The following is a 12,505-nucleotide window of genomic DNA, read 5'->3' as shown; positions in this document are numbered from 1 at the left end:
AGGGACAGCTTGTTGAGTGCCCTGGGGAGCCCTCAACCCTCTCCCCTGCCCCCCAGCTATACCCAGTCCTCACCCGCTTGGGCTCCACGGCCTTGGCCACGAAGTGGTACTTGTGCATGGCGCGCACCCACTGGCAGATGGAGGTGCAGGCTTTGGACACCTTGGCAATGGCGGCGGGCTGGAACTCTTCATTGTCTATGTACGGCTGGATGGCTTTGATCACCGACTCCGCAATGTTGTCCTGGACATGGAAACCATGGGCCTCAGAGGGCTACTTCCCAGGCAGGACAGGGTAGTGGGCTGCTGAAGGATACCCGGATCCTGCTTCTGCGCCCACACTCTGTGCAGGCCTCAGTGCAGGTGTCTTCCTTGGAGGATAAAAATGATCCAAAAAACTGGCCAGAAGAGAAACTTTCCTGTCCCAGGATTTAAGATAACACAATTGGAGATTTGAGAAATGATGTAGCCTCAAGATCTGATAATACACAGGCCCCATTTTAACTCACCAAGGGCTGCTTCCTCGCAGGTGTGGAGACAAGTCATGTTCAAGGATAATAATCCCTGCCCCAGAGGTCACCACACCTTGGCGCTCTTGTCCCACACCCGGAGACTCCACCCCTGTAGTGCAGGATGGGCCCAGGAGCCTGAGCACTGGCCCTGAGCACTCCTGATATGGGCTTAATTAGGCCTGTGGAGCCTCTGGTTTCCAGTTCAATGGAAGAAGAGGAGAGATGGGGAAGCTCACAGGGGGTCCCACTGTCTTCCAGTGCACCCCAGGAAGTGCCTGGGACCCCAACACCAACACTTGTGGGCCAACACGTGGTGTTGGTGTTGGGTGGCCCACATGAGACAGATAGTTGCCCCCTAGCCAATTTCTGGGCTGAAGAGGGGCCCCCCAGGAGCGGCTCCCAAGAATGCATATGCCCATTGACAAGGAGAGCCCCAGACAGACAGGGAGAGAAACCCAAAGACAATCAGGGGAGGCTTAATCTCAGGTGCTGAGGCTGAGAGGCTGAGGCAATGATCCAGGGGACAGGGGTAATTTCCTGAATTGTATAGTGCAGTGATGGTGAACCTTTTGAGCTCGGCGTGTCAGCATTTTGAAAAACCCTAGCTTAACTATATTTTAAAAAAAAAGAAAGAAATTTTTTGATATTTGCAAGCATAGTAAAACAAAGACTTATATTTTTGATATTTATTTTATATATTTAAATGCCATTTAACAAAGAAAAGTCAACCAAAAAAATGAGTTCGCGTGTCACCTCTGACATGCGTGTCATAGGTTCGCCATCACTGGTCTAGGCCAAGGCCATGGGGGCCACAGGGAGGAAAGGTCACGAGAATCTTCAGGCTGGGAGTAACTGGGGGTGATGTCTATGGGCACAGGAGGCTGCCCGGGTCCTGATTTCCTCCATACCCGTCTGTTGGTGAAGAGGTCCTCCAGGCCAAGATCTAGTTTATGTCAGCTCTGTGGCCATAAGGCTGTGTGTATGCAGGCAGAGGGAGACAGGACAGACTCCAGGACTGTGGTGGGGCAGGCTCCTCTCCCCATTTCACCACCCAGCTGGGAAGCCCTCACTCACTGGTGGCCAGGTGCCTGGCGTGCTCACCTTGTCAAACTTGAAGAGGCTCTCCAGGAAGCGGCCGGGGTCCTGCAGCAGCCCCTTGCCGGGCTCCCAGTAGTCATCCACCTTGGAGCCAGGCTTCTCTCCAGGAACCTTCTTGGGCTTGATGCCCTTTAGGATGCACACAGCTTCTATGACCAGCTTCACGCCTGGGGGAGGCCGCTGCATGGCACGCACCTGTGGGCCCGGCCAGGAGTAGAGGAGGGGGAAATCCATTGCTGAGTGGGTACCCTGGGTAGGGACAGCTGCTAGGCCGGGTGGGCCCCACCAACCAAGTCTCTACCACCACAGACAAAGGGCGCGCTTGGAGACCTTAAGGTTGGCCTCAGCCCACTGCCCCTCCATGTACCCAGGCCTGGCCACAAAACCCTGGATGCTCACTTTTCAGGGCCCAAAGCCCTCCCAAGGCCCTGGGGCTGGTACAAGGAGGTAAGGGTAGGTAGCTGGGTTCAAGCTCTTGTTCTACCATCACCTCTCCGCACATGACCCCCCAAGGGATGTGTAGAGGGAGGGCCTGGACACCAGGACCCAAGAGGCACCAGGAAGAAATTCTAGGGGGTCCGGGAGATGCCTGGCCGCCCACCTCAGTCACATCATTTTTGTTGAGGTTGCGCAGGCTGGCCAGGGCTGCGTCCAGGGCAGGCAGTGCCTCATCCAGATCCTTCTGGGCATCATCGGCAATCGCTTGTGCCTTCTGGGCCTTCTCGTTGGCCTTGATCTCCTCTGCCTGCACTGACTTCCGGGTCTCCTCGGCAATGGCCGTGTCCACCTGGGGACCAGAGGCAGGGAGGGCCCAGCTGGTGGCCAGTGGCAGGGATAGGTGTGCCTGCCCCTTTCTCCTCTTTGCCTCTTGGTCTCCTCAGGTGGAAGGAAATGAGGGTTGGACTGCCCCATTCTCTGAGGACCCTCTTAGCTTTGACAGGCCTTGGAGATCTGGAATGCTAAGAGCCCTTTCTAATCCTGAGTGCTCACTGTCGCCTGGCCTGGGGCTCTGGCTTTACAGGCTGGAGCGTAACAGCCCTATGGGCGGGGCCCCCTAAGCCCGCAGGGCACCTCCATGTAAGACGGAGAAGGCGCTCCTCCCCCTGCTCCCTGTCTCTCCATCTGCTGGGCAAAGGTTCAGTACACTGACTTGTAGAGCAGGACTACTTCTGCCAGGAAGCTAAGCAACCTGCAGAGGTCAGACAGCAGGGACTGGCCGGAACACACCCGACCTTGATCTGCTCCATGGTGAGCAAGGTGTCCTTAGCAGCCTCTTCCAGCAGGGGGCGCATAATCTCCAGCTCCTCCTGCATCTTGGCCACATCCTCCGAAGTTCGCAGCAGCTGGGGTTGGAGGGCACAGAGAAAAAAAATCAGGTATGACAGGGGACCAGAAGGAGGGCCCTGCAGGGCTGTCCTCACTAATAAGAGGATGTGGCCGGCAGCTTCAGTGGCCCCGAGGTTGCCCAGTGGACCCCAGAGGAAGGGCGCAGTCCCCTGAGAATCTGTGGTGAGATCTGCTTTGGCCCTGCCTTTGGGCGGGCAGCTTTTGCTCTTCTGATAAAGAAGGAAGCCACCCGTTTAAACACTGCGGCTGCCAACTGAAAGGCGAGGCTGGCTGCCTGGAGCAGGGCTAAGGTTGAGGGGGCAGAACCACGTGCAGCTGGCCGTTGCCCACACGCTCCACCCCAGCTCACCTTGTCCAGGCCACTCTTCATGCGGTTCTTGGCGGTTTTAAGCTCCTGTTTCTTCTGCCCGATGAGGATGGAGAAAATATTGAGCAGCTCCAGGTAGCTCTTGGGGGTCACATAGTTGTGTCGGGCCAACTCGGCCAGGTACTCGACACACTTCTTGGTCACTGACTGGTGAATATACACGCAAACCTGAATCTGTGGGGTGGGAGACCACTGATGACAGCCTTGTAGAGCCCCCAGCAAAGAGAGGATACCAGGGTGCCCTGGAAGCCACTATAGCCTGGTCTGGAGAAGAGAGCGTGTGCAGGAACCTCAAAGCCCCTCATACTCACTCTCCTGTGACCTCACAACCTCACTTATTCTGCAGATAAAATCGCATGACCCAGCCTGTCGGTGTGGCTCAGTGATTGAGCATCAACCCATGAACCAGGAGGGAGGGGCCATTCCTGGTCAGGACACATGCCCGGGTTGCAGGCTTGATTCCCAGTAGGGGTTGTGTAGGAGGCAGCCAATCAGAGATTCTCTCTCATTATTGATGTTTCTATTTTTCCTTCTCCCTTCCTCTCTGAAATCAATAAAGACATTTTTTAAAAAAAATAATCCATGACCCAGAGAAGTTAAGGGGCTGTCAGAGCAGAGCTGACTTTGAATGTGGATTTAGGCATCTTATTTCCCAGCTCTTGGCCCAGTCACAGCCCCCATGACCTGCCTCTCTTTAAGAGCCCTAAGGTGAGGTCCCCTCTTAGACTGGATCTGAGGTATGGGAGGGCCCAAGGCCTCAGCACAACTGAGGGGAAATGGGTTCATACTAATTCTTGGCCCTCATGTGACTGTCACTCAGGTTGGACCAGATAATTCTAGCCTCCCCCCTTCCCACTCCATCTGTGGTCTCTGGGCTGTGACAGGGAGTTCTTTGAAGAAAGCTGCCGCAAAGCCCTCAGGGAATAAGATAGATGATAACTGTGTGCCCAACCTCCTACATCACCATGATGACCTTGTGGCACTCCCATTATACAGATGAGGAAACTGAGGCTTAGACAGGTAAAGCTGTTTACTTAAAGGCTTACCATCAGTGGTGGGCCTAGGACTCTCACCCAGGCCTCGGTGACCCCAAGCCCAAACCTAAACATTGCCCCCTGATGGCTTGTTTCTAACCAAGACACTTACCAGTCCTTCAATTACTGTAGCGGTGGCTTCCAGTTCTGGGATCTCACTCAGATATATGGTGGCCACAGACTGCAGGGCCTCTGCCGGCCACTCGTTAAACCAGTCGATGGTACAGCAGTTGACTAAGGACGGGAACTGCCTCAGGCGAGCTCGGAAGACCTCTCCGATGGGGCTAGAGGGCCAGGAGTCCAAATGAGGCGCTGAGACACCGACTTACACCCCCAGGAACCCAGGACCCAGGGCCCTTCCATTGCCCGGTGGCATGGCAGCCAGGAGGCAACACACACAGCCCAGACCCAATGGCATGGTGGCAAGGCCCAGGCCATTTCTCCTCAGGGCTGGCCAAGTGCACCCCGCCCAGCCCTGTTGTCCCTGTGTGGCCGTGATGGCTACCGGTACCTCATACACAGCACCATGTGGATGTTGCTGCGCACGCGCCCAGTATAGGCAGCCATGAGGTTGGCCTTGGTGGGCTGAAGGCCGTGCTCCTGGATGTAGGGCCGCATGGTGTTGAGAATTTGGTCCTGCTCATCCAGGTTGTAGAGGTTGGGAATGTCCCCTGAGTTCAGGACGTTGTTGATGTCCTCCAGGAAGGACTCGTTCTTGATCTGGGGACGGACGGGGGGGGGGGGAGCTGAGCCTTGAAGATGGCTCCCGGGTGTTGGACTCCACTACCACGGTCTCACTGGACCTTCACAACAGCCCCTGCTGCCACCGAGTCTCACAGAAGCCCAGGGTCACATAAAGGACCTCGCAACTCGTGGTCTGGGGCTTGCATGCAGGCCTGCCCTACAGCAGACCCTGGCATCACCACTGTGCTGCGGGAAAGGCCCTGGGTCTGTGCGGGAGGTGTGGCATCTTCCCGTTTGTTTTTCCTGCCTCTCCATGTCTCAGTTTTCTCACAGGAAGAAACCTGGCCACAGGCAGAAGTGGGTCCTAGCCCAACTCATATGGTCAGCGTCTGGCCAGCGCCAGTGCCAGAGGGCATGCTCCCTTGGCTGACTCTGTGCGGGGAGTCCAGGAGTAGGAGCAGAGGGGTCCTTGTCAGGGTGGGGCACATCCCAGGGATTTAGCCACGGCCCAACCCTGACCACCAGCCAGGTTTAATTTCTGCTCTATTTATCTTGAGGCCCCAGAGCAACAACCTCTCCTCTCAGAGTCGTGGGGAGAGGCCTCACGCATAGGGAGCTCCAGAGGGAGCAGCCCCCAAGGGGGAGCCATGGGCACAGCACTTTGGGCACAAATTGGGTGGTCCTTGAGGTGGAAGCTGTTGGCCAATGAGTGGGTGCTGCTTGTGGTCAGCTACAGTGCCAGGGGCCTTCTTTACAGTTGGGGAGTAGTAACGATCTATGCCCCATGTGCCTGACCCACCCATCTGTGGGTCCCCCTGGTCCCGACCGTCCCTCCTAAGACCCACCCCATTGGCAGTGCCCTGGGCATGAAGAACTGAGACCACCTTCCAGGATGCCACAATGGAGGGGGTTATATCCACCCACCCTGAACCCTGACCACTTCCCATGCTGGTGGCACCTGGGTGTCCGAGAACAGAAAGGTGATGGGCAGGTTTTGCATGCCAGCCTTGAGCAAGACCTTTTTGACATCTTCGCGCCACTCGGCCATGCCATAGCTCTTGGACAGCTCAATCTGGAAGCACTCGTACTCGGCCCTGGAGATGAGTTGGGAAGAGGTGTGACAAAGCTTGGGACCAAGTGCTGAGGTGCTAGTAGGTGCTCACCCCCACCCCAGTCAACCAGTCACGTTCCACCCCGAGCATATCTGCAGACTCTCCAGGCCCTGACCTGCTCTCTTGCCTCCAGACCTTTGCTTAAGCTGCTCCCTAGACCTGAAACGCCCTTCTCTCCACCTCTGATTCTAGAGCAGGCCCATGGCCGCCGCCACCAAGCACCCCTCCTGGATGACTGCATGTACACCCCTCCTCTCAGCGGCACAGGGCACTGCTGCTGCCTCTTCTTGGGCCCAGGGCCTTCCAGTTCTCAGTCCTTCCAGAAGCCCATGAGCTGGGCGGGTCTGGTGTGGGGCTGCCCTGCCTTCCCAGCACTGTGGGAGACATGGAGGGAACCGGCAGTCTGCCCCCAGCTGCCCCCTGCCCGCCGTGCCCGGGGCCCTCACATGTGCGAGGTGAGCTGTGTGAGGGAGTTGCGTCCGCTGCCGCCCACGCCCAGCAGGAGTGCGTTGCCCAGTGCCTGGCGCAGGGTGCGGCTGATGCGGCAGATGTGGCTCAGGGCGTCCATGAACAGCACCAGCTTCAGCTTGGTGGTGTTGATCTGGTTGTAGTCCTCCATGTACTCCTCGATCACCTGCATCATCTGGGGGTGCGGTGGGGGGAACTGGGACCTCCCTCTCTGTCTGTACCTGGACCCCGAGGGAAGGTGCTCCTTCCCACAGCCTGCCCTGCTCCGCTGTGCGCGGAAGGGTGTTGGGCCTGAAGAAGCCAGGTCTGCCTGGATGAGGCTTGACCCGTTGGACACACGGAGGCCTGAAGTTCAGGGTCAGAACCCTGCCTTCTGTCTCTGGGGCTCACCAGGACGTACTGACCTGGGACCCTGGTGGGAGCTCTTGGGAACAAGGGAGAGGTGTGGAGCGAGGCCACAAGGAGGCTCACAGCCTAAGCCCTGACCACCTCTGCCTGTCTCCGAGCCCTACCTCAGACCCGGGCCAGGGACCCTGCTGGCCCTCTGTGAGTGGATGAGAGCCCCCCAAACGGGCACAGCAGGTCCCTGCTCACAGAGCCTGTCTCAGCTGAACCACGGACTTGGGCCAACAGGGCCAACCGTACCTACCTGACAGGTGAGGAGACAGGACTCAGAGGTAAATGCTGCCTGAAGTTCCAGAACTGGCCTAACCCAGTGGTCGGCAAACTGTGGCTCGCAAGCCACATGCGGCTCTTTGGCCCCTTGAGTGTGGCTCTTCCTAAGCCTTAGGAGTGCCTTAATTAAGTTAATAACAATGGACCTACCTATATAGTTTAAGTTTAAAAAATTTGGCTCTTAAAAGAGATTTCAATCGTTGTACTGTTGATATTTGGCTCTGTTGACTAATGAGTTTGCCGACCACTGGCCTAACCCAGGTCCTGACGCTCGGTTGGTTATCGCCGGCTGCAGAGGGCTTGGGTCCCAGGGGTGCAGAAGGAGGAGGCCCCACCAGGGGTGGGGTAGCAGCCAGGCCCCTTACCTTCTTTTGGCTGGTGATGAGCTCGTAGGACTTGACGTCAGAGCCCGGTGACATGAAGTCCCCATAAAGGATGGGCTGGAAGGGGCAGACCTCGTCGAAGGTGACCTCCCACTCCTCCATGCGGCTCTCCAGGAGCTTGTCGAACCAGCTGCGGTCCTCCTCGTTCACCAGGCGGTCACGGAACACGCGGCAGTTCTCGTGGTACCACAGCCGCAGCAGCTGCACTTTGTCCTGTGGCCACCCCAGCCTCAGTGCCCGCCTCAGCCCGGGGTCCTCAGCCACCCCTCAAAGCGCCAGGGCTGGGAGGGTGGGAGGAGCCGCAGCCCTCGGGCCTGGCCCTGCACGGAGACCGAGTGAGGGCCTTGCAGGGGCTGCTGCAGGTGCACCTACTGACCAACTGAGGGCTGAGCCCTGTAGTGCTGCCTGCTGGGCACCCAGCTCCCTCAGCCGGTCATCACTTCTCCCCTGTAATGGCTCCCGTGGCTTCCCAAACGCTAAGCCTGGGAGGAATGCCTGATTCTTTTCACACCTTCCCATCTAACCACTCAGCAAACGCCACTGATTTGACCCCTCTGACTCTGCCCCATCGCTGTCTCTGCTGCCACTTCCATCCCAGCTCCCCGCCTCCCCTGGGTGATGAGACCACCCTCAGGAACCCCCCAGGCTCTTCTCTCAACTCCTTTAGTTACAGCTTGGCGGGGCCAGGGGGCTCCTGTCTTGTTCACTGTCTCTCCTGGTCCCCGGGCTCCACACACACTGACCCACCAATTCTCCATTATGCAGATCTGTCCCCCCCCCGCCCCCCGGCTCCTATCCCCTTCAGGATGCTGTCCCCCTGGCAGCGCACAGTGTGCCTGAGCCGGTCCAGCACCCCTGACACCTGCTCCCTGCTGCACTTCCTGCTCCTTCCACCGAGGTGCCTTTCATTCCTGGAAGGCATTCCCCTCACTCTCCCTGCAAATCTCCTGACACCCAGGGCCCCATCAGGAGCCCTTTCTGCCTGGCCTTGCCCTGTTCTGTGTGGCCCTGTCACAGCTGCCATTCTAGGCATGGGTTTGCCCTGTAGGATGGAGCTCAGCTGCATCAACACCTTGGGGCCTGGCTTGATCAGGGCTGGGGAGTTTGGGCAGGGAGGCCTGGAATTGGGGGGCAGGGGAGGATAGGGAGGGCAGGGTGGGCACTTCTCGGCTGGACACTGGGGAGGGCCTGCCAGAGCCTCACCTCGACCTTGGCTGGGTCGGCCATGAGCATACCCTGGAAGACCTTGGAGAGGTCCCTCAGGTTGAAGGTGTAGTGGGACTTGGCTGGCGTGGGCAGCAGCTGGGAGGTGATGGTGGAGTACACCACGATGGTAGCTTCCACGAGGGGATCCGTGAAGTGGGCGATGTTGGGGGCCCCAGCTACGGGAACAGGAGAGGGCCTGGGTCACATGGCGGGAGCTCCCTGTGCAGCCTCTGAAGATCCTGGCCCCTGTCCTCGCTGGTGCTGTGTTCTCACCCAGACACCCCTTCCTCAGGTGGCAGCTTGGACTCCACCACCCTTCAGCTCCTCTCGGATGCCGTCTCCTCCACCAGGCCTTCCTGATGGCCCCCCTCAGGGTGGGGAGTCTCCCGCTCTGAGCTCCCCGCTTTTGCATCCTCATTACTGACATAGCCTGTCTGTGTGCTGAGCACCGGGATGCATTCAGTGCTGGGCGGGCCATGACTCCCTTGCCCTAGGGGACTGTGTCCCATACCTGAAACATGCCAGTTCTGAGCCATGCACGGGGAGAGGCACATGGTCCACATGGGCCTTCACAGGGAACATAGTGGGGCTGGAGCTCAGCTGTAACCCTTAGGCTCACCTTGGAGCTGTGCTGCCTCTAGCCTGCCTGCCTCTTCACTACTAGCGACCCATTTGCTTATTCTTTGAAAACGATCTAATTCTTTGTTGGGAACCACAATTCTGTGAGCAGGAACTTGGGGCAGAGGGAGGCCCCAGAAGTGGGAAAAGTAAAGGTTCTTCTGCACACGCAGGTACTGCTCCAGGTCCTGGGCACCGACACTCTTCACTCTACAAGCGAGCATGCTCATGCGGAGACAGACGGACAGACCCACCCGCAAGTGGGCAGAAGCAGGTGACAGAAAGTGCTGTGGAGAGGCTGGTAGCAGAGGGAGGTTGGGGAAAGCCAGGGTGGGGGGTTCTGACATAAGCTTCACGGAGGAGGGGCTTCAAGCAGAAATGTAAAGTGAGGTGCAAGCAGCCCCAGAACTGGAGACAGTGTTCCAGAGAGAGCCATGAGGGTGAAGGTCCTGCGGGCTGGGCTGGGCACAGGCCCTGCGGCGGGCACACCTGGGGCGTTAAGGACCAGGGCCGATGGGGCGGCTCTGCCTGCCACTGTTGGGACTTGGAGGCTTGCCAGAGAGAGAGACAGAGACAGAGACACAGAGAGAGACAGAGAGAGAAAGGGAGAGAGAACGTTATCTGATTTAACATTTGAATGGGTCCCTCTGGCAGCAAGTAGAAGATGGACAGATGGACAGAACAGATAGAAGACCAATGGATGGATGCAGGGGGTGAAGGCAGAAGCAGGGGACCAGGGAGAGGGCTGCTGCTATGGCTGGTGAGTGAGGACGGGGTGGCTGGGTGGGTTCTGGAGGGACAGTTAGCAGGGCCTCCTGACGTGGTGAGAGAGAGAGGAGTCTGGAGGACGCCGAGGCTCTTGTCCCGAGCGACCGAAGGACACACCTGCCATCACCTGAGATGAGAGGGCCTGGGCCTGCCATGCTCAGTCTGAGATGCCCAGTGGACATCTAAGAGGCGATGTGGGGTCAGGGCTCAGACAGAGGTCAGCACCGGGATGGGCTGCATTGCTGGGGCAGGATGAGATGGTGGGCAGGGGAGTGAGGTCAGAGGGGGAGAGGCTGGAAAGCAAGCCCCAGTCACTCCAAGGAGGTGTGGCTAGGGCAGGGGGACCTGAGAGGAGGAGGCTGGGTCACTGGCCACAACCAGGGCAGGGGAGGACCCAGAGCTGACCTTTGGTCTGGCCACACGAGGCGCAGTGACAAGAGCACTCCCAGGGCAGCGGAGGGGCTCAAGGGAACGTGTGAGGAAAGGGCTGGAGCCAGCAGCAGGGACAGCGCTTTTGAGGAGCTGAGAAATGGAGTGATGCCCTGGGCAGGTGGGAAGGGGCCTAAAGAGGTGATTTTGTTTTTGTTGTTAAGATGAGACATATCAAGATATGTTTGCAGGGGGGCTGCGGGTGTTGGAGGGGCTGGAGGTGGGGTGAGCCAGGTCTTCAAGCAGGCAGCAGGGGCTGGGGTTCAGGCCTCAGAGGAGGGCTTGGCCGCATGGGGAAGTAGGAAGTTCATTCCTGGAAGTAGGAAAGACTGCAGGAGAGAACCTGAGGGAGGCCTGGGTGCAGGTCCGAGGGGATGTGGGGGCTGAGAGAGGGCGCTGCCTGCTGATAGCCTCTTTCAGCTGACGGGGAGCAGAAGGGGGAGCAGAGGGGGGACAGAGTTCTGGAGTGTCTACAGCCCTGCTGCAATGACCGGCAGACCTGCCCTGTGTGAGCTGCCTCAGGAGGGATGCCCGCCCCCCTGCAAGTCCCCCAGCTCTTGGTCCATGCTGCCCCTCGGATAGGCCGGCTCTCCTTGGAGCCTCTGCCTCTTCACACGGGGCGTTGGGGGGGAGAGACTGTTGGATCCTTTATTCATCCATACTTGGCTGCTACTATGGGCCAGACACTACCCCAGGCACTGAAGGACTGGCGGCTAGAAGAAGGGGTGAGTGAGCCTAGGAAGGCAGTCGCTTCGGTGCTAACCTTTGCTCTAGCAAAGGCCCAAGGTCCCCAGAGGAGCCTGAGGATGGTTCACTGGGGTGTGGTCCCCAGCCTCAGCCACATCCATCTGGAGCCTGAGGCTCACCCTGGAACCAGAGCCCCTTCCCACCCAGGCCTGCACTTACGCACGGGATCCCGGTAGCTCTTTTCTCCGAGGAGTCCAGCTAGAGGGTGGGAGAGAGACATGAGGTCAGAGTTAGGTGGGCCCCTTGCTGCCCACCTGGCTGGCTGCTCCGAGAGTAGCCACTGACCCTCTGCCCCGAGCAATGTGGTCCCCACCCCTAAGCTGGGCATGTAGGCACACCTGGCCTATAGCACCTGGGGGCAGGGTAGGCAAGGCTAAGGACAGAAGACCTGAGGAAGGCTGGACGCCCATCATCCACATCCTGGCAGAGTGCCAAGTGGAGCTCACAGACAGAGTGTGTTGGGTGGGAGGTGGGCTGGTGGGGGAAAACTCTCTCCTGGGTGGACTTTTCCCCCAACTCCATGAAGGATCAGGGCCATTCTATCTTGATGGCTTTTCCCGAGCTCCAAAAGCAAATCCTCCCACCAGAATTTCTGAGCAAGTACTAATGGATACGTGGGTACTCAGGCAGGTAAGTGCATGTGTGTACATATGTATATACCACATTTAGCAGTCACCACCTGCCAGGCTTCATGCTAGATGCTCTACGTGCAATATCTTACTTAACCTTCAGGACTTGGAGTGGTGAGTACTAATATTACTGCCCATTTTACAGAGGAAGAAACTGAGGCACAGAGAGGGTCATGCATTTGCAAAGGTAACAGAGCTAAATAAGGGGCGAAGCCAGGTCAGTGGCTCAGCCCTCCACCCTTTCCAGCAGCTGCCCAGCTGTCCTTGGTGTCGTTTATCTGGCCAGGGCTTCAGCCTCTGCCATGGCCTCCCCCTCGCCTGCCCACTGCTCACCCATCCAGCTGCCCAGGATGGTGGAGAAGATGCACTTCTTGCTGACCTCATCCAACTCGGCAAAGGTCAGGTAATTGAAATGGCGTGTCAGCCGTGGA

At 58.2% G+C, this 12,505-nt stretch overlaps 1 protein-coding gene across 1 annotated transcript in view; it reads right to left on the bottom strand.

Annotated features, from left to right (window-relative positions):
* Window positions 1-12,505, bottom strand: part of DNAH1 (dynein, axonemal, heavy chain 1) — a 67,928-nt gene that overhangs the window by 9,706 nt on the left and 45,717 nt on the right. Inside the window, 13 exon segments of the mRNA XM_015569177.1 lie at window positions 74-241; window positions 1,611-1,802; window positions 2,209-2,394; window positions 2,840-2,950; window positions 3,304-3,495; window positions 4,468-4,639; window positions 4,867-5,075; window positions 5,998-6,133; window positions 6,598-6,794; window positions 7,660-7,890; window positions 8,881-9,059; window positions 11,605-11,643; window positions 12,408-12,505. The exon segment at window positions 12,408-12,505 is cut by the window's right edge and continues 20 nt beyond it. Of these exon segments, the coding sequence (XP_015424663.1) occupies window positions 74-241; window positions 1,611-1,802; window positions 2,209-2,394; window positions 2,840-2,950; window positions 3,304-3,495; window positions 4,468-4,639; window positions 4,867-5,075; window positions 5,998-6,133; window positions 6,598-6,794; window positions 7,660-7,890; window positions 8,881-9,059; window positions 11,605-11,643; window positions 12,408-12,505 (2,110 nt within the window).

This window comes from Myotis davidii, unplaced genomic scaffold (genome assembly GCF_000327345.1).
Source record: "Myotis davidii unplaced genomic scaffold, ASM32734v1 scaffold725, whole genome shotgun sequence".
Classification (NCBI taxonomy): Eukaryota; Metazoa; Chordata; class Mammalia; order Chiroptera; family Vespertilionidae; genus Myotis; species Myotis davidii.
Note: the sequence above shows the minus strand (reverse complement) of the source record. Positions and strands in the feature narration are given on the sequence as shown.